Below are 21,799 nucleotides of genomic sequence, written 5' to 3'. Positions count from 1 at the left end.
TGTATTTTGTGATCGACAAATGCTTGACCCTAAAAATTATTTATTTTGATCTCAACAAGCCATTATTGTTTTATTTAACTGTCATAATAAGCCATAGATTCTAGACAATTTGTTTCTTCCTAAAAAACTGCCCAAATTCTGCCCCAGAGAAACTACTCTCATGAGTGAGGGAGGGAAGTAGTTAATTCACAGTGGCCTCGAGTCCCTCAACAATTGACCAGTATGTCAGTTACGATGGGCAGGGCAAAGACCTACAGTACATACTCGTAGTAACCAACCTCTGAGCTACCATCGTTCATTGTCATTTAGGGCTGCTTGAAATATAACCTGTGACCTAGAGGGAAAATAAATATACTGTACAGTTATCCAGTAACAAATCCTTCATGTTTACTACAGGTAAAAACATTTCTAGGAGAAAACAAGGTGGCAACATTCATCCATTTTATTTTGCATGCAGACTTATATTCAGCTGACATACCTGCTTCTTGGCAAAAACATGGATTCTTTGATGAATACTGAACCAGACAGTAGGATATACCAACAGGTACCAATGTCATCCGGGCTGAAATGGAAGGGAAAAATAATGAGAACCACACAAAGAAAATTAGAGAAATAATAATAAATAATAATAATAATAATAATAATAATAATAATAATAACAACAACAACAACAACATCACAAGATACAGCAGGAAACAGTATGACAATTCACAAACAATGCAATTCCCAGAGTAGGGTGAAGCTGAAAATGGCAAACACAGAGTAGGTTGTGGGAAATATTTGTAATTTTGTCCAGCTCTGAACTCTGCAGCACAAACACTGTTGTTTACATATTCTGTGCTTTTACTACAGCTGGTGAAAATTGTTGGGAGCACTGCAGGAGTTCATTTAGCAGCATTCAAGCAAAACATCTGTGCAGCTGTTCTTGGAGGGCCTGTAAAGTAACATCTCTTTCTTGAGCTTTGTTAGTGAAACCATACTTAAAGATTACATTTCAGAACCCTGTAGTTTACTTCCCGTTTGCACCGCATACATTTAAAAAACAAAATTTTTAAAAAAAGTAAACTTCCTAAGATTTTGTTCATTTGAAGGATTCTACCCAAGATCAGACAGTCCCATGTAAAAGGTTAGGCCTAAGCGTTCAGGGTACGTGTTTAAGAGTTATGTATCTTTCAGTTTGGAAAAATAGATTTGAATAGAAAAAAAAGAAAACAGCAGCATTCGTTGTGGTTTTTTTGTTTAGTGGTAGTAAACCACTAATCACCATCATTTGGTGATGAGATATGTAGAGTTTTAATCATTTATTACAGACTAATAAGAAATCAAACCATTGAATTCTTGTGGTGGTGTTGGTAGGACCACCAGCTAATTTCATTCTTATTTTTTCATGTATTAGCAAAGAAACCATTCACTGGAATTACACAGCTAAATAAATCATTCATTGGAATAAAACACATTATGAACCCAGATATAAAAGCCTGCCCAGGAAAGTTATTATAGCATGTACAGCTATTTTACCTGAGACATTAAAAAAGAAGGAAAGATTTTGTGAGCTGGTCACCACAAAAATAAAAAGAAAACAAATTCCATATAGGAGCACAGAGTTCAGGGAGTGCCCGTTTATATTACAATGGCGTATACAAAGTCAGGGGTAATACAAAGTCCATGAGACATCTATATCCTCTTTCACTGAATCCTCTGCATCTTGCAGGTCAATTTGTAAGCATTAGTTTTGTGGCTACAAGGAAGTCAGTGTCTCCTCTCATTAAACCCTCTACAGTCAGTTAATGAGATGACCCAGCGTCTTAGCAGTTAATCGTTGCAAGAAATATCTAGCCTACATTGTACAACTGACTGCAAAATCCACCCCTGCTCATGCTGTCTTGAGCAGTACTTCAATTTTCACTTTATTACTCCTGTCTGCTCCTAGCTAAAATGAAATATTAATTACAGGTTAGGATGAGACAATGTATTTGTAGCAGAAAATGGGAGTAGGAAATGCTTTCTCAATTCAACTGGGTCACTCTTTTTCCACCAAGCCTTAGAAATGTTTATCAAATATGCATTGCAGCCAGAACTCCCATGGGAGCCATTCGGTTTAAGCAGAGAAGCTAGATAATTTAGTGTAGAATATCAGTGAAGGAGGCATGGATAAGTGCATGTTTTACAATCCTTTTAGAAGCTGAAAATACACGTTTTCAATTCAGTTTTTTCCTCCAAAAGTATCTTAATTTATAACTGGTACCACAATAGTATTTTATTAATATGGCTATTTACATACATGTATTCAAGAAGGGCAATGTAAATAAATGTGTCTGACTACTTAAAATTCAATATTTACAGTAATTCAAATTTTATGGGTGGAGAGTTATACAAAACTTAACATTAAATCAAGTAATGCAGATCACATTAGTTCTCAAACTGACTAGGGTTAAATGTGGCAATTTAAATAAATGTAAATAAAGTTATGTTGCACACTACATACTGTAAATGGTAACAGGATTATTCAAATTTACAGAATCTTTACTGGTCTGCATTTTGACATGAATATTCATGTGATACAAGCTTCAAAGTTCTTTATTGTAACTGCACTGCAAGGTCAGAAGCTGGCTGTAGAGCTACAGCTGTGCTTGGAAATGCTCTTCACAGAAAGATAGATAAACAGACAAGAGGCCCTGTTTTGCTGCACTGCAGAGCTGGCAGGAGACCAGCACAACGATATCAACCGATTGGCTCTGACAACTTAAAGCACACCTTTGGGGACCAAGAAAAAGCAAGAGCACCGACCTGCTGTGTGACAAGTGTGAATTATTAAAATGCTGGAGAGTGGCTGCCAGAAAATATGTTGAGGTATCAGATAAGCAAAAAGCAACACTACAAAGGGTACTACTTCTACAGACCTACTTTTTGTGAGCTTTCCACTAGCTGGTTTACTTATTGAACGTGACTTCTTTTTGGCAAAAGTCCCCCAGTAGAAAATAGTGCATACACCTGTAAAAACAAATCTAGTTTGGTTTGCTTATGCATACCAATACATACAAAAAAAGTATTAGTATGAAGTCTACATATAACAAATACATATTAATATGATGGAACATTGAAAAAAAACACAGTAAAATGATCCAACCTTGAAAAGCACCCTCCTTAATGCGCTATGTCAGTACAAAACTAGATGCATGGGGTCCCGCCAGGCTTTCTCAAGGGAAATTAGAATAAAGTGATCTTATGCCAACATTTATAAAACGAAAAGATTGTCTGCAGTGGTGAGAAGAACAATTTCACATTATTATTTTTTCAATTATTAAAGAGACATTGCTTTTTTAAAAAAAGCAGTTGTGTGGCAGCAGTCTGGGTTAAAGTCAGGGCTAAAAGGACTATCTGCAAAATGTCGAACTCAGTGCATTCCTAGCGCAGTGCATCTGCTTTATAATCCCTGTTTTTGCTTACTGCCCCAGTGTCCCGAAAGCTTTAGACTTCCTCTTTTTCTACATTATATTTACATGGAACACATCTATGTAATAATGAAACTACTCTAGAAGCATTAATGCCATTGAGGTTGCAGCTAAATTTCTTTAATGAAAGCAATGTGATAATCTTTCTAATTAAAATGAATGTGAACACACACTATTTCCCCAAGAGCCAGGGTTCCTTGTTATCAGTTTTGAACACTACAGGTGGTTGAATTCTATAGGACAAGCTAAGCATAAAAAAAAGTTTACAGTTCATTGTCTGCAAAGTGTTCATTTTATGGTGGTAACAATTAAAACATTTTAGTGGTGGTGAAAAAGGGATAAAGGAAAGAGCACATGTGCTGGAGGTAAAAGCAATGACAAGATACGAGTTTGCTAGAAATCTTTTTTTTTTTTGTTTGTTGATTCTCTTTTTAAACGTCTGAATGTTACTGTAACTCCAGTAGTGAGGGGTCCTTCAGAAATATTATTCCGAGGTGTTTAACAGTCTTAAAATTAAAAAATGGTCTCTGCAGTCAGGCATTTGAGTTCTGAACTATTGTACCTTACATGCAAATTAGATCCAATAAGAATTCACTAAAGTAGTCATCTTGTAAACATTTGTTAAGCATTATGTGCAGCATCATAAGCAATTAAAGATAATTAGCTTGCATGTATTCATTTTCTATTCCCAATACAAAAATTGGGTTTCAAAACCATGTTGTATGATAGAGAGCTCTAAGCAAAATGTCCCTGGGCCCAAAGATGGGGGATTAATAAAAAATAAAAAAAATACTCCAACAAAATACACCGCTCCAACAAGTTTAGCATCTTATTATCTTAAAATGTGAAAAGGACATTCAGGTCATCAAATACTGCAATGGACAAACGTCATTTCAAACAGTGCTCAGTCTAAATGCTTGATTTATATTAGTATGCAGTGTTATTTCATAACTTAACACTACGACTGATCATTTTATCCATAAGCACCTTTACTAAAGTAAAAAAAAAAAAAAGTCCAGGCATAGAAAAGGCTTTTAAATCTCTACCCACACAGGAGAAAAAACTGCTGCCAGCCCAGAAGGGATACGCTGTTTTTTGGATAAAGCCCTCTGTTCACCTTAGGTAACCCATGTACAGTACTTGTCTGTATCGAAAGCAAAGTGTTTGGGTGGCGTTAGCTAAATTATGACCAAATGCACTGACTAGAAATATGGGTCATGTCAGGTTCTCTGTTTTTTTGTTGTGCTTTCGAGACCAATTTAGTGCTTGTGGAAAGTAATGGACAGACCGACGCCTTTCATTCAAGGCAACATAAGAAAGCCAAGGTAAACGGCTATTTTTGTTGGGAGCTAGACAAGAGTGTGTTTCAGGCAAAACATATATACCATTTTGTGCCAAACAAGGGGGTAACATTATGTTTGTGCAACGAGCAATATTACAAACTTTATTGTCTGTTATGCAGTATGACTGAAACTACCCCCTGACGATTTACTTTAATACTCAAATCAAGGGGAGCAGCACATTGGAGATAAAGATCAATTCATACTGTAACCCTGCACTAATCCTCTGTATTTGGTCTCTACTTACAGTAGTTGGTAATCCCTCATCTTAAAATATGCTGTACTCCAAAATACTAGTAGGAAGCATGTGCAGGGGGAGGCAACCCTCAAACATTAATACATGACACATTACCGTAATCTCTATTTGTAATCCATCAGGATTGGGTCCAGCTAATGAACCTGTAAGGTTGTACAATAGGCTGCTAAACAATATAGCATTTTATCCTTGAGGTAGTGGGGTCTCAGTCTCTATCATTAGCTTTACATACAAGACGATGAGGGGCTCCCAAGTGGCGCATCCAGTAAAGGCACTCCACGTGGAGTTTAGGATGTGCCCTATAGCCTGGACATCGCCAGGAGTCCAGGCTATTCCACTGCTGACCGTCAACGGGAGCTCCCAGGGGGTGGCGCACATTTGGCAGAGCGCTGCATGGGGGAGGGCTAAGGTAGGCCAGGGTGTCCTCGGCTCACCGCGCATCAGCAACCCCTGTGCTCTGGCCGGGTGCCTGCAGGCTTGCCTGTAAGCTGCCCAGAGCTGCGTTGTCCTCTGATGCTGTAGCTCTGAGGTGGCTGAAGGGTGGGCCTGCAGTGTGTAAAAGAAGCGGTCGGCTTACGATACACTCTTCGGAGGACAGTGTGTGTTCGTCTTCACCGCTCCCAAAACAGCACAGGGTGGTCAGCCTAGAAATAATTAGCTATTCCAAATGGGGGAGAAAATTATTTAAAAAAATAAAAAAAAATAAAAATTGGCAACTACTAAATTTAAAAAAAAAAAAAGATGATTGACAAAGAGAACAACAAGCTTAACTGCCAATTGTTAAGCAGGAAGATGGTCCTAGGGTGAAGATGGTCCTAGGGCTAAATTGCGTAGTGTGCACACTAATATGCATTTAAAATCACAAAAAAACCTTACAAAAAAAAACAAAACAAAAACACATTAAGAAAGTTGTATCTTCACAATAATTCACAATAATAAATACTGGTTTGTTAGTTATTATTTCTACTTCACATATATATAACACTTCTTAGTTACGAGAAATGTGTTCAGTTGTCCTGGATGTTTAGCAAAAAAAACTTTTCAAATTTAAACTTTCTAATTTTACTTTCCAACCTGCCACATTTGATATAAAAATATGTATATATGGAATCGTTTTTTAATCAGGAAACAGTACAGGAGATCAGAACGATATATGTGCCTGGTTGTGGCTACAGAATATTTTTGGTGGAGCCAGGGTGCTTTGATTATATTTCAATCGTCATTTTTAAACTGCTAAGTGTCTTCTACCATAGAATGTCTTCAGAGTTTGTCTGAAAGTCTGTGCTAGTCATTTATGGCCAAGAAATGATTAGGGTACAGAAATCTTTTCAATCAGACCAGAAAGGTGTCTCATGTGAGCACTGGCAGCCTTGAGTCTCATTGGTACATCTCTAGTTCAAAAGATGAGAGGCTGGAGGTTTTATACACAACGGAAGTGAATATTACAAAGGGATCAAACATACCGTGTATCCATTTGAAATGGAAAACATTAATTTTCTAAAGCAGACTAGCGTTATACAAGTAAAAAAGACATGGCATAATCAATAGTCAAAGGAGCTTGCTTAGATTATTAGACAGGTTTTGTCAATCCTGTTCAACCCTTTTACCTATTGTATTTTTGTTACAATGGTACTTCAGCTTAATTTGTCTACCCCAATGTATGTTGCAACACAGTATTTGTTATATGTAGACTATGCTTTAAAGGCAATTTTAATGCAACACTATTTTTACTGTTGTTATAATACAGGATCCTTTCCAGTACATATGAGACAACTACTATACTACATGTTTAGAAAAAATGTTTGCTATCTTGTGAAATTCACAGTGCAATATCTTAGTTAAATCACACAAAAAAAAAAAAAAAAAAAAAATCTGCCTGTGTGTTATATTTTTCTACAAAGAATATTTGCTCTTGGAAACATATTTTCTCCTTATATGTAAATACTGTCCCATTAAATTGTTTGAGGAACTGCTACCAGCTTAACATTTTTGTTATACAGTAAATGCATCAATAAGTGGAGTGTGCATCATCACACTAACTTAAAATCTTTTTCATCAGAACTGAAAGTGTAGGAGGGAAAATGCATAGTTGCATCGGGTTTTAAAGCCAAATCTACATACCACAGCTGCTACAACGGAAATTCATATTTAATAAACAAAAAAAAGTGATGAATTATCACTATGATTTATTGTTTCCAAATAATCTTTGAAAGATATAGGGCCCACTCTTTTTCACGAGAAAGTCATGGACATTTAAAAAGGCTTAAACTAATGAGAAAAGGGCATGCTGCTCTCTTCCATAATTATAACATGAGGCATTGTGTCAGGAATGCACTGAATGTAGAAATGTGAGTCAATACTGTAATAAATTAAAATAAAACAAAATGGCATTTGCAATAATAAAGCCTTATAATATAATAATATTATATAACAATAATATAGCCTTGAAAGAGAGCACAGGACAAAACCTTGGAGGTCATTAACTTAAGTCATACAGTATCATGGTGAAGTCCAGTAGAGTACTATTTTTGTCTGCTTTCACATCTTAAAGAATGTTTACAGTGGATTATAACAGATGACAATCTGAAGATTACAAATTCGTGGAAATTAATTACAGATTTGAATTCATGTTGTAAAATAGAGAAAGAACGAAGGAAAATGAAAAGGTAAAGGAAAACAATTTCATTGGACATGCATGTATAACAATATCGATAATATCGAAGTCTTCCAAAACAAAGGAAAATGATAACAAATGCAATATGTGACATATACATATAAACATTAACAGATATTTACATAAGAAAAGCAATAACTTACTTTAACTTCATATCTTAGGTTATGAAGGTCATATCTTGTTATATTGTTTTGACATTGCCATGATCAGCTACCTCAAAACTGAAATACCGGTGTTTATATACTACTGTACTTCACTGCGCAGACTAGCTAATCTGGAAGTAATTTCATCTTCTCTAATGCACTGCACATCTAAAAGTATTCGATAGCATGCTGAATGTTGCATTATTTTGAGATGTGTTTTGATGTTTTAAAAGTACACCTCATTTACAATCCCAAAAGTATTGTAAAAATGCATTATTAATTGTGCAAGTAATCACATGGAAAACATTTAATGAACCACTGACGCATGTGCATGTCTCAAAATAATCTCAATAGTGCTTAATGTAGCATGCAAATAGCGTCTGGTACCTTTTAAGCACGTTCTGAATGGAAGGAAATAAATAAATAAATAGATAGATAGATAGATATATTTTAGCTCAAAGAGCCAGCTGCCCCTATATACAATATAAAACATAAAGTACCAGTCAAAAGTTTGAGTACACTTGCTGGAAACTAGTTTTTTTTTTCATAATAGACTATGTTTTACGTCGTATACGTTTCTGTAAATACTTGAAAATGAAAACACACGTTACAATATACAAAACAAAACATAAGGAGTATCAAAGCAATGTTCAAGAAAATTGAAAATTGTCTCTAAATCTTGGATTCCTCAAAATAGCCACCTTTTGCCTTAATAACAGCCTCATAAACACGAGGCATTCGGTTTACAAGTTTCAGCAGGAAATCATCCGACATGTCTTCCCAGCTCTTCTGCAGCAATTCCCAGAGATGTAGGGCACTTGTGGATAGCTTTGCTTTGACTTTTCGGTCCAGTTCGTCCCATACAAGTTCTAGACCATGACACTGCCTCCTCCATGCTTGACAGTGGGAACCACACATACAGAATACTCATGCGCTCACTCTCTCTGCTTCTTACAAATACTTGGCGGTTGGACCCAAATATTTCAAATTCTGACTCATCGGTCCATAAGACTGACTTCCACTCCTCAAACGTCCAGTTTCTGTGTTTTTTGGACCAGGCAAGTCTCTTCCTCTTATTCTGCACTCTTAACAATGGTTTCTTTGCAGCAATTCTTCCAGTTAGGCCAGCTTCACGCAATCTCCTCTGAACAGTTGATGTTGAAACATCTGTACTTCTAGTAGCATTTCGCTGAGCTTGTATTTCAGGGGCAGTTAATCGCCGGTTTTGCAGACTTGTGACTCGAATGAACTTGTTCTCTGATCACCTTGGCCTGCCTGACCTTGTTCGGTCCTCATGAGTGCCAGTTTCTTCAAATCGTTTGATGGTCTTGGCCACAGCAGTTACAGACACTTGCAAAGTTCTTGCAATCTGTCTTCAAGATTGACCTTCATTTCTTAAAGTAATTACAGACTTTTTTCTTTGCTTAACTGAGCGTATTTTGCCATTTTCTGCTCCCTTACATTCAGGAATGACAAACTTGTGCCTATGCTACCTATATTTATAGTAATCATGGACCCTCATCTGTTAACAATAATTAGTGACAAAAGGTTAATTAGGTAACATGCTAGTTAACTCAGAGAACATCTAACAAAGACACTTTTATACTTAGGCCAGTGTTCTAACACCGTGTTATACACATTTCAGACTTTTAACTGACTTGGGCTTCAGACTGAAATCCCCTTGCTTTGGGTGACCATTTCATTGAAATTGACAAGATTTACATTTTCATTTAAAAATCTAATTTTTGAATGCAATTCACTTGTGATTATGAGCTTATATAAGTACATGTATCATATAATAAAATTTGGTTTCAAGAAGGTGTACTCAAACTTTTGACTGGTACTATATATATATATATATATATATATATATATATATATATATATATATATATATATATATATATATATATATATATATAGTACAACACACACACACACACACACACACACACACATATATATATATATATATATATATATATATACACACACATACACACTATATATATATATATGTATATATATATAAATATATATATATATTTATATATAACGTATTATATATATATATATTATATAAAATTATTTTATAGGTATGTTATATATATATATATATATACTTATACAATTACACATACACATACACACACACACACACATATATATAAAATCATTATTTGAGCTGATTATCCTGTTTATTATGTTGGTTTGTGTTAATTTTGTTTTTAGGTGTGTATTCCTTTCAAAAAAGACGATCCTGTTTTTTTTAATTAGTTAATGCACTGACTATTTGAAAACAGGATATAGACAATTCTCTATCTTTTATGTTAACCTAAGTTGTCAGCAGAAATGTCAGCAGAAGTTTCCTGGGTCTGCTGAGTCTCTCCAAAACTAAGTAAAAGGCAAACTGACAGATTAAATCATAAATGAATAATGGCACCCCTGCCTTAATTTAGATTCACCTACACTTGTCACAGCATAATCCGATGTGCATTAAGCGGTTGCTAGCAGTGTTGTCAGTTGTGTTGAAAAGCCACACTTGACATGATGAATCCTGTCACACTGGCACTTTAACTCAAAAAACATAAGGAGTACTATTTAAGCACTAGTACAAAACCAGTCAACCTACACGTTATCATCATCCCAAAAAACTAGATGGTGCCAGTTGTAATACCTGAAAGTGAAATATAATGTCAGATACACTTACTAGTATAGCACTTCGTTTGCTTCGTGTCTTTCATATCTTACAGTTTCACACATTAACCTGCAGAAATAGAAGGGGAAAAAATCATCAGGTTTAATGATATTTCTGTGAACTGTTCTGACAACAAATACATATGCAATATTAAATTGCAACCAGTATTTATAGCCTGTGAATTCCTTACAAAACCAATATATTCTGGTGTTTTTTTATTTTATTTTGTAGCTTCATATGCAGAAGCAAAGTAGTACAGTATAGGGTAGATACTGTACAAAGAACGGGAAAAGTACATTTAACAAAGGTTACAAATACATTTTATATAAAAAAATAAACTGAAACCATCAATTACATCAAGGCGACTGAATATCTGTGACTGCTTATTCATATATTATTCATATCGTATTGGGGGGGGGGGGGGGGGGGTAGACTGGAGAATAGACTAGACAATGTATTGACCCTTTATATTTAATTATTTGACTTTAGAACCTTAACTTCCTTAATATGATATGACAGACAAAGAGAAGGAAATGTGACACCTTTTATTGGACTAACTAAACAATAATTAAATTAATTAAAACAATAAAGCTTTCAGACCTCAAAGGTCTCTTCAGGTGAAAAGCAGGAAAGAGGGATTGGTGGTTTAAGTGAGAAATAAATCATGACAGGGTCTGCGGATAGACAATTCTTGCTGCACGCCCTGGGTGCGTTGTGAGGCAAGAGGCCACAGGCAGAGTGCCTTCAACCACCCAGGTACTGCAGTAAGAACTGTCTTACCGGCCACCCTGCAGTGAGTTATTTTGCTTATAAAATGGCTATTTTAAAAAAAATAATTATAATTTAAATAATTACACAAACTAGCTTTAAGGAAAAAAATAAGAAATATATTATGTATCCTTCCACTGAGAAAAAATAGTCCCTGAAGACTGCTTAATTGTAACATATATTTTGTATTTTTATTTTTTTTGCCATAATTGAACATTGCATTTATAGTAAAATTTTCAAGATGAAATTACATTTGTGAATTGAAAGCAAACTGATTTCCCACATCTGAGGGAGGATTCATGGAATAGCCAAACACTGCACTGCACTGGCACTGATGGGAGGGGCTTGAGTGTTTTTTTAATTTTTTTTTTTTCACTTTTTATTTTTTGTAGGAAATGATTCTACTCAGGCTTCAACTCTCAAGACCCACCTGTTCTTTCTTGCTTTCCATGCTCTTTAAGCCTGATATCTGCTATGAGCGGCTGTGTTGCTGCTAGTATTTCACGTATTATGTTACTATCATGTATTATGCACTTTCCACTGTATTTAATGTACTATTTCATGTATTATGCACTTTCCACTGTATTTAATGTACTATTTCATGTATTATGCACTTTCCACTGTATTTAATGTACTATTTCATGTATTATGCACTTTCCACTGTATTTAATGTACTATTTCATGTATTATGCACTTTCCACTGTATTTAATGTACTATTTCATGTATTATGCACTTTCCACTGTATTTAATGTACTATTTCATGTATTATGAACTTTCAACTATTTAACGTATTACACTTTTTTGTAATATAACTGTATATCATGTATTATGCATTTCTCTGTATTAAATATTATAGATTTTCTTGTTGTTACTGCATCTTGTAAAGCTCTTTGTGATGGTGGTCCACTATGAAAGGTGCTATATAAAACTGATTGATTGATTGATTGATTGAATAGAATTCTGTGCTGAACTCGACCTTGTTTAAAAGCCCAATGGCTGTGTTAATTTTGGTTTAAATATGTTTCTGAAATCAGATGGTTGTGGTGTGATGTATCTCTTGCATCAAATTTAAAAATTGCATACTCACTAGTCAGTTTTATAAGGCGATATTTAATTTAGTAAGTAGATGCCGCTGCAGCATATACAGTATATTACATGCTGAGTGACACTTGCGCAGTGATTTCTCAGATGAATAGTGTTACTGCTACTGCTTGCCTCACAGTTTTCTTTGTTCTGTTCCCTGACTAAAATAAATACCACAGTATATTAGCCATGTTTTCTGTAATTCTTAGTGACAAGATGAAAAAAAATACAGATTGTTGAGTGATTTCAATGCTGTTTCAGTTGTATGTTTACATTTTTACCTACAGAAACACTGTTTAGATAATTGTTCCTATCAAGGCATAGTAATATTAATAGATCAGGTAAGTAAGTTGGTCTATGATGTCATAGCTGTGCAGTAAGACCATTATTAATGGTTAATGTGATCTTGTTCAGCCAATCACAGCACTTAGTTTATCCAAGCCATTTTATAATATTATAAAGTTATATGACAAAATTTCAGTTAAAGATATTGATGATTGAATAGTAAATTGGGTCAGGAGAGTAAACCATGGCTTAAGATGAAAGCAAGAGAAGATGCACTCCCAGCCCTTCTGTGGTGTTTTGTACTGGGTTGCTTTTGTTTTATCAGGTATGAGAACTGCTATTTCGTCATTTTCAGCACTCAAGAGACTCTCCTGTGCACTCTGTACAGTCAAAGAATTATGTAAGGGCACAAGGGGGTCAAACCCTTTTTTTGACATACTATTGTCTCAAGATAGAATACAGAATCATATAAGAAATAAAATAGCATTCCATTCAATTCCAGGCTTTTACCAAAAAGAATGGGAACTTCAGCCAGCGACCAACTGTCCCGTCACATGATTGACTGAAGACACTGATCAGTCACTGTTCTTTTCCATGTTTCGTTTGGCAGTTTGATAAGCAATAAATAAGAACCCCTGTTGCTGATGGAAACTTAAGTTTCTGTTAATAGCTCTGTGACCCTAGGACAAACATCTTTCAATCCAGAGGGCTGAAGGAGTTAATCTTTTGCAACTCCCATTTCATACAAAGTAAATCAACTTAACAAAAAACAGCAAGCTAATCAGCACTTGGGGATTACTTAAACTACTACAGGATTGTTTTTACAGCTACTGCACTGCAAAATATTTAACCTTTGGATAACCTTATGTCACATAAAAGTTTTTCCTTCTCAGATCTGTATTGAAATGATAATTTCACAATATACATTCCAAGCTCAATGCATGTCCAGGACCTTGATTACTTGATAGATTTTTTTGCCAACCAAAATGACATATTGCATAAAGTGATTAGCTAGCACACATAGAAAATTGTGTTTTGTTTAAAATGTTAACATATTGAAGTATAAGGAGCTCACTCTTACCTTAGCTGATGTTCTCTTAGGTTAGACAATGCTTCCATTCCATGTAGGTACGAATACACTATTTCCAAATCCTAAAAAATAATCAAAAATCCAAGGTTTTAGGAATATGAAACTGCAACATTCACAAACATTTGTACTGGGGCTCACTAGCCCTCTAAAACCCAATTATTATTGTGTTTTTGGAAGGACTTCAAAAAATGGGAATTTTACTTTGTTGGGGAAGGTAGGAGCAACTAAACATGTAACAATCAGTATTACAAACATCAAATATAGTTATTGTCAATTTATCAATGTGCAGTTTAAAGTACTGTATGTTCACTGGTTGCTTTATTGAGGACTGTTCTTTAAAAGCATCTAAAATAATGCTCTGCTAAAACAATGTTTCTAGACTGTGTCTATAGCATGGACATTTCTTCAAATCCAACATAACATAACTGAGCTGACTGGAACAAACTTCCTGTATGTTCCAAATGATTCCAGATTCATTTTAATCCATTGCAAATGTGTACCACACCTACATCATTAGGTCATCAGAAATAGGAGAATGAAAGGACCATGGCATGTTTTGTTAAGAAAACATAGTCTAGTGTCCAGATGTGCAAGACAAATGGAGACCTGTTTTGAAAACAGAGCTCTTTTCATTTGATTTTCCCATTTCATTTGAAATGTCTGCCAAAAGACACAGGTGACAATCTCATGGCTCAGAGCACAAGGCAATCGTCAGAAACCTACAGTACAGATTTAACACCAAACACTTTTAAAAAAGGCTGAAGAAATAATACAAAAGTGCCGATGTCTGTGACTATAGGAAATACACAAATGTTTCACTAAAACATTTGTCACAACACTACAGCACGCTACCTCCTACTGTTAACCACGGAATGCTCTCGCCCTAACTCTGTATTGATACATTGGAAGTGCTCAATCATTTACAAATACTTCAATATTTCAATACACACAGACAGCCAGACACCAAAAACTTAATCACAGACTCAACTGGCAAAACAAGAAAACTCACTCCAGGTTCAAAGTGCAGCTATGTTAAGCACATACGTGTGGTACAGTACTGTACATGTGACCTACTGTAACACCAAATACTTCTCTAAAACCCAGAGGAGCCATACAGCACTGCAGCAAACATTAGAAATTCTATTACTATGCTCTTCCTATATGGTGTCCAAAACTGGCCCTTACACTCCTCATCTTTGTTCCAACCCTGTTCCAAATAGTTTAATTTAATCAATGAAAAACCTCCACCCAGACCCAGTTAATTATAACACTGTACATGTTAAACCTGGAGTTGAATGAGTTGAATGTCCCTCCAGGACTGCGACTGGTCACCCCTGTCTTACTGTGTCAGTTGCATTTCAGTCTCTATCTCCCCCTGGCTTTCAAATGTTGAACAGAATAATAAAATCTAGGTCACAATAGAACTGCACAGCATACTGTAGAAAAATCCCTTTGACAAGCCATGATCATTATTCAAAGACACATTAAAGAAAATATATTTTTGTATACAGGTATCAGCAAAATTGTGGTTGCATTAAGAGTACAACTGAAAAACGACTCACCCACACCACTGTGCAGCGGATATGACAACTGTGTTGTGCTGATTGAATAGTTGTGTCTTGTATGGAAATAAGTTTTAAAATAAATCACAGAGGCGAACCAAAGAAAGGGAGTGGTTGACTTGCATGCTGCGTTGAGTGGAGTTCTTACAAGAATTTCTATTACGTTCTGCTACTTTGAAAGAGTTAAACTTGATGTAATAGGCTATATTGTACACTAGCATTTTTACAAGATTGTAAGCCACTAAATAACTGCCTCTGAATGTCATTTGATGTGTATTTGTTTCATTAGCACTGATAACTAATTGAGTCTTCTTCCTACAGTCAAGATTCAGTTAATTAGTACTTTGTTCTGATTAATAAATTACACTAACTTGAGAGGTCGGCTTGCCATATTCGAAGTGCAAACAGAGCGTCGATTACTAGCAATAACACAGCATGCAAGGGCCTTTCAAAGCTGACTGGGTACACGCTGGACCCCATTAAATTAATTGTGCTGACACAGTAGAAATGTTGTTTTTCATAACTTGGGAACAGAAAGAGGCCTATTTCAAATGTAAAGCTGTGGTTTTAAAATTACTGCATTTTGAGATAAATGTATGGGGCATAAACACATTTGAGGTGTGTTATTGTAGTTCAACAATGACACTACTATTAAAAGCCCCTTAAAATATTGTACCAGGGATATTTGACAGCAGGGTTAGTGTGTTTTTCCCAAATAAAGTAAAAGCACTGAACTACTATGTTTTTATACACTGCAGTGACTATGCCGAAGAGCAAGAATTTACCAGCAAAATGTTCTAAATGGCATCCAGAATACCATCTTATTCAGAATATGTTGGGATAATGCAAACCAAAAATATACTCAATTTAAAAGATATGTTACATTCTTTGTTATTAATAATAACAACAACAATAACAATAATAATAATAATAATAATAATAATAATAATAATAATAAATAATAATAATAATAATAATAAATGTTTGTTTAGCAGACGCCTTTATCCACGGCGACTTAGAGACTAGGGAGTGTGAACTATGCATCAGTTGCAAAGTCACTTACAAGAACGTCTCACCCAAAAGATGGAGCACAAGGAGGTTAAGTGACTTGCTCAGGGTCACACAGTGGCTGAGCTGGGATTTGAACCATAGACCTCCTGGTTACCAGCCCTTTTCTTTAACCAATGGACTACACCGCTTCCAATGTTATACTGACCATTTTATAATATTATGTGTTAAGCTTGTACATAAACATTGATACGTTACAGAACATTAGTTTAACAAGCAAAGAAATACCTGATTCTTTTTAAAAGACCACTAGATGGCAGACTGAAGCTACCACATCTATCAAGTCTAGCAAACAATAGCTGCAGTATCTACACACCATCCCTCTAATCTCTCCTAAACCGCAGCTACTGAAGCCCTATTGGGTTACACACGTCAGAATACAAAACACAAAGACATACAGTATACTCTTCCCCTTCCCCCACTTCTTCAGAAAGATTAGTACATTTCAGTGCTCTGACTTCCAATACCTTTGTGAGAACTTGGGAGTTATATTAGAATATAGAAACACACTTGTCAGAAAAATATTTTCTTCTGTGCTGGAACTGAAATGAGTATTTTATTTCACTTCACATTCACCCAGACAAAGACGTCTTTCCATCGAAGTCCCTCATTAAAACAAAGCCCTTTAAAAGATGATTTTAACCAATCACTGCAACTCTTCTGTGCTCAAAAGACATAATTGACACAATTACCCATCCTTTGAGAAACATACTATGCATCACTAAAAAGAAATGTTAATTTTGTACAATGAATGACAGGAAATTACACTGCAAACAAACTACACTGTAGGTCTGCGGTTCATGTTCATTTAAAAAAGCAATAGGTTTTTTTTTGTTTTCGTTTTTGTTTTTTAATTATTACATTTTGAAGGTTTCTTGATTTTTACAATTTCATAGAAAAAAAGGCAAAATACTGCCTGTTCTTTCATAATTTTACTGTGCAACGTTCTCATAGGTCATACATATTTTATAAATAAATACAGTGTAAATAAATGCATTGGGGGGAAGTGGTATTTGAAATAAATAGAAACATTCTGTTGCATAAATTAGGAAACTGTGCGATTGGGTAACAGGGCCAGGCTACTGTACCAGCGTAACTGCCTACAGCCAGTGCCAAAAACTTTACATAGCCATCAATCTCAGGACTGAGACTGAAAATTAATATATATATATATATATATATATATATATATATATATATATATATATATATATATATATATATATATATATATATATATATATAATATGATATTGCAAAAGTCTACCAAAAGCTCATTTTTCAATCTGTCTGTTTTTCGTTAAGTATATGGAAAACTACAATGCAGTTGTAATTCAATATGTTAACGTAATATTATTCAGCAGGTTTATTAGACTTTATGAAGCAAAACGTGTTAATTCTATTGGGTGTGCAAAACCTTTGGCCAAAGCTATGGAGAGATATTGTAGCCGGGAGGAGTAAAGTAATATATGCCATTCTTATCTTGTACTCTACATTTACTTATACACAAAAAAGGTTAAACCCAAGATATTGGAGATACTGTAAATATTTAAACAATATCTCAATACAGGACATTTCTGAAAATAACTTACTGTACTATAGCTTAACTTGTTATGCAGGGATCAAGCTAGGAAATGGATGGACTGCAAAACAAATGCAATGGTGTTATACTGGTGTGGTTTTAAATAAATAGAAGACCAATAACACATTGGAGAAAAAAAATACATAAATAAAATTCCCTCAAAATGTGTCTTACTGTATTTGTTTAATAACGGATCCAAATGTACTATAGATGGAAAGTTCCTGCCATCAAGTAAACCTGATTATACCAGGAGAAAAGTGGTGTAGAGTGGAATTGTTGGTTTTTGATCAGCTACCGTTTTACGATTCCTTTCACATGACAGCCTTATTTTTGGATCAAGCAGAAAATTTAAGAAAATAGGTTTCAGAATTATTTTTTGACATTCACGTTTTGCTTTATAATTTCAAATATTGTACACAATAGTTCTTAGCATAAATGAAAACTACAGGTATATAAGAGTGAATTAAAGCATTTTATACTGAAAAGATAAGAGGGTGTGTAAACTTTACGGCTGCAACAATGGGTACATTTTGACCTTCGAAGGTTCGGAACATTAGCGAAGGAAGGTTCGAACCTTCGATTATACTAATTTGCATAATTTATTGGTTACGTCACTATGGCTACTTCGTTATTTGATTGAAAATTCTATTTTACAGGTAATCAATATATAGAATAAACCATTTCGCATCTAGTTTAAAAACGCATTATATAGAATGGTAAGAATGTTTTTAAAATTTCAATAAAAATACACGTTTATTTACACGTAATTGATGCTGCTTGCGATATATAGAGTAAGCTTGCATTGCAGCAGCACCAACTGCAGCGGCAAAACAAAGCATTATTTAAACAGTCACCATTCCAAGCAGGTTCAGTCACAGCCACATTTTACTTCTACTAAAAATATTATTAATTATACTACTAATAATATGATTGGTTATGCCTTCATGATACGAGTCGCTTGCACAATTTGCATTCAACTTTTCTTTGGTCAACTGGACATTTAACAAAAAAATCCAAAACAGCAAAGGGCTTGAGTGACATTTCTTTCAATACAGCTTACGCTATACAGCGCTCTGCTGTTGAGATAGCGAACGGAGAAATTAAAGGTTTGCTCCTGGATAACACGAGCTGGAGGGCTGAGAGGCGGATGGCTAAGTTTTCGAAATTATAATTATTACTGTTAGCATATATTTTGCATGTTTCAAACAAATTCTACCATAGCACTTCTCTTACACTGTCTTGTACAGTAGGTATTCAGTATATATTTTATTGAAGCACTACAACCACTATAGATACCAAATATACCTGCTCCATACATGGCAGCGCCGCCATATTGAGTTGCTACGTATAACGATTTGGTAGTGGATTTTAACTTTTTGCATGTGATGACAGTTATAAATCACTATAGAAATCACTAAAAAATACTATAAATCACACATTGTCAAAATGTTTGTTGAGAAAAAAAAAAAAACACAAAATAAAACCAAAGTGTCATGAATGCGCGGGCTGCGGACATGTCAAGTTTCCAAATACCTTTGAATTCCTGGCTAGCGAATGAACCTTCGAACACAGCAGTAGCAAACGTACATAAGACCAGATTGACATATCTAGACTAAAGAGAAAACAAACAATACAATACAATGAACTGCACTTTATTCTTTCATTTCAACGAACACATGAGGCACAGTCAATCAGAAATCATCAGGGATTAAAACAAAATAAACAAATCCTCCCCTCCAGGAGGAACGGAAGAAGGGGGCGTGGATTGAATCAGCCTATCGGTGATTTGCTTTACTAACCAGCCTGCGGTAAGACAGGAACTGCCGAATCACTCTCATCCAATTGCTGTATGGAAGTAAGGTCATCCGTACAGGCGGCCTTCTGGGTCAAAAACGCGTGCTGTTATACACATTTCAAATAAATTACTGTGTAGTACTGCGATACACTACGAGTCATATTTTGTTAACTACACATAATATTTTTACTACATGTACAAATTTAAGCCAATCAGTTCTTTAGAAGAGCCAATGAATTTTAAGAAAATAATGTGAACTAAATGATCCAATGAAAAGTTGCCTCACATTTTCCACGCTCTTCCAAAAATGATCAGGGAACCTGAGCCTTTGAATATTTTTAAAAACCGTCTCAAAACATTTTTAATCTTGCCTTTCCAATTGTTTAACTTCTGTTTGTACAATGTTTTTTTTTTATATGCTTTTACTTTTCTTGTACTACATTTTTTTTTTTTTTCCTGTCACCGTAAAACTTCCAATAAATCGTCAGGTCTTTAAATGCCGAGTTATGAATAATACAATGTGCGTTATACTGGATGTCTTCCCAGCGACAGCAAGTGGGAGAAGTACAGCGTGGAAAAGTACAGAGCAGTTTCGAAGCAGAAAGGAGAAATTGCATCTTGAATTGCTTTAATCAGAAAACAGAGGACATTGGGGAAACACAGCCAATGTGTGTAGCAAAGGAGAAGCCATACTAATGGGGGATTTCAAATTCATTAGCGCGAAGGACGAAATAGAAATGGTGGAAATGACAAATGACTGCTTCCTAACACAATTTGTGAAGGCACCCACTAGAGGGGAGGCATGCCTTGAATTAGTCTTTTCAAATAACGAAGATAGAATAACTAAAACAGAGGTCAGAGAACCACTGGCAAACTCAGACCAGAACATGGTCTCATTTGAAGTGTTTTTTAAATCCTCAAAAGTAAAGACTAAAGCTAAGGTTTACAATTTTAGAAAAGCAAACTATGAAGGTATGAAACAGAGACTAACAGAAGTAGATTGGAGTAAAATAGAGAAAACACCCACAGAAGAAGGATGGTTGTTCTTCAAAAATACTAGAGGCGCAAAACAATTATATCCCTAAAGTAGACAAATCTAAATGTAAAACTAAATTGCCAAAATGGTTTAATAGATCAATTTTAAAAAAATATTCAGCGAAAAAAGGCACTTTACAGAGCATTAAAAAAGGACCAAAAAGAAAGTACACAGAAAGAGTACACAGAACTGCAAATGCAAGTCAAAAAGGAAGTTAGAAAGGCCAAGAGAGAAATAGAAATGAACATTGCTAAGGGAGCTAAAACCAATTCCAAAATGTTTTTCCAATATTACAACAGCAAGAGAACATTCAAAGAGGAGATTAAATGTTTAAGAGATACAAATGGCAAAATCGTAGAGGAAGAAAAAAAAAATAGCAAATATATTAAATGATTACTTTTCACAAGTTTTTACAAAGGAAGATACTGACAACATGCCCCACATGTCATCCAGTTCCTATCCAGTTTTAAATAACTTTAGCATAACTGAGGCAGAAGTGTTAAAGGGACTAGGAGCTCTTAAAATAAACAAATCCCCTGGGCCGGATGAGATCCTCCCAGTAGTACTCAAAGAAATGAAAGAAGTAATTTACAAACCGCTAACCAAGATCATGCAGCAGTCTCTTGACACAGGGGTTGTACCGACAGACTGGAAAATTGCAAACGTAATACCGATCCACAAAAAGGGAAACAAAACTGAACCAGGTAACTACAGACCAGTAAGCCTGACTTCTATTATATGCAAACTTATGGAAACTATAATAAGACCCAAAATGGAAAATTACCTATATGGTAACAGTATACTGGCAGACAGTCAACATGGTTTTAGGAAAGGGAGATCGTGTCTAACTAACTTGCTTGATTTTTTTGAGGATGCAACATCGATAATGGATAATTGCAAAGCATATGACATGGTTTATTTAGATTTCCAGAAAGCTTTTGACAAAGTCCCGCACAAAAGATTAAT

General features: G+C 35.0%; 1 protein-coding gene across 1 annotated transcript in view; it reads right to left on the bottom strand.

Moving 5' to 3' along the window:
• LOC121326444 (rap guanine nucleotide exchange factor 2-like) overlaps nucleotides 1-21,799 on the bottom strand; it is a 139,834-nt gene that overhangs the window by 78,155 nt on the left and 39,880 nt on the right. Inside the window, 3 exon segments of the mRNA XM_041269712.1 lie at nucleotides 479-562; nucleotides 10,576-10,632; nucleotides 13,782-13,852. Of these exon segments, the coding sequence (XP_041125646.1) occupies nucleotides 479-562; nucleotides 10,576-10,632; nucleotides 13,782-13,852 (212 nt within the window).

This window comes from Polyodon spathula, chromosome 2 (assembly GCF_017654505.1).
Source record: "Polyodon spathula isolate WHYD16114869_AA chromosome 2, ASM1765450v1, whole genome shotgun sequence".
Classification (NCBI taxonomy): Eukaryota; Metazoa; Chordata; class Actinopteri; order Acipenseriformes; family Polyodontidae; genus Polyodon; species Polyodon spathula.
The sequence above is the reverse complement of the archived record's forward strand: the minus strand, read 5'-3'. Positions and strand labels throughout refer to the sequence as shown.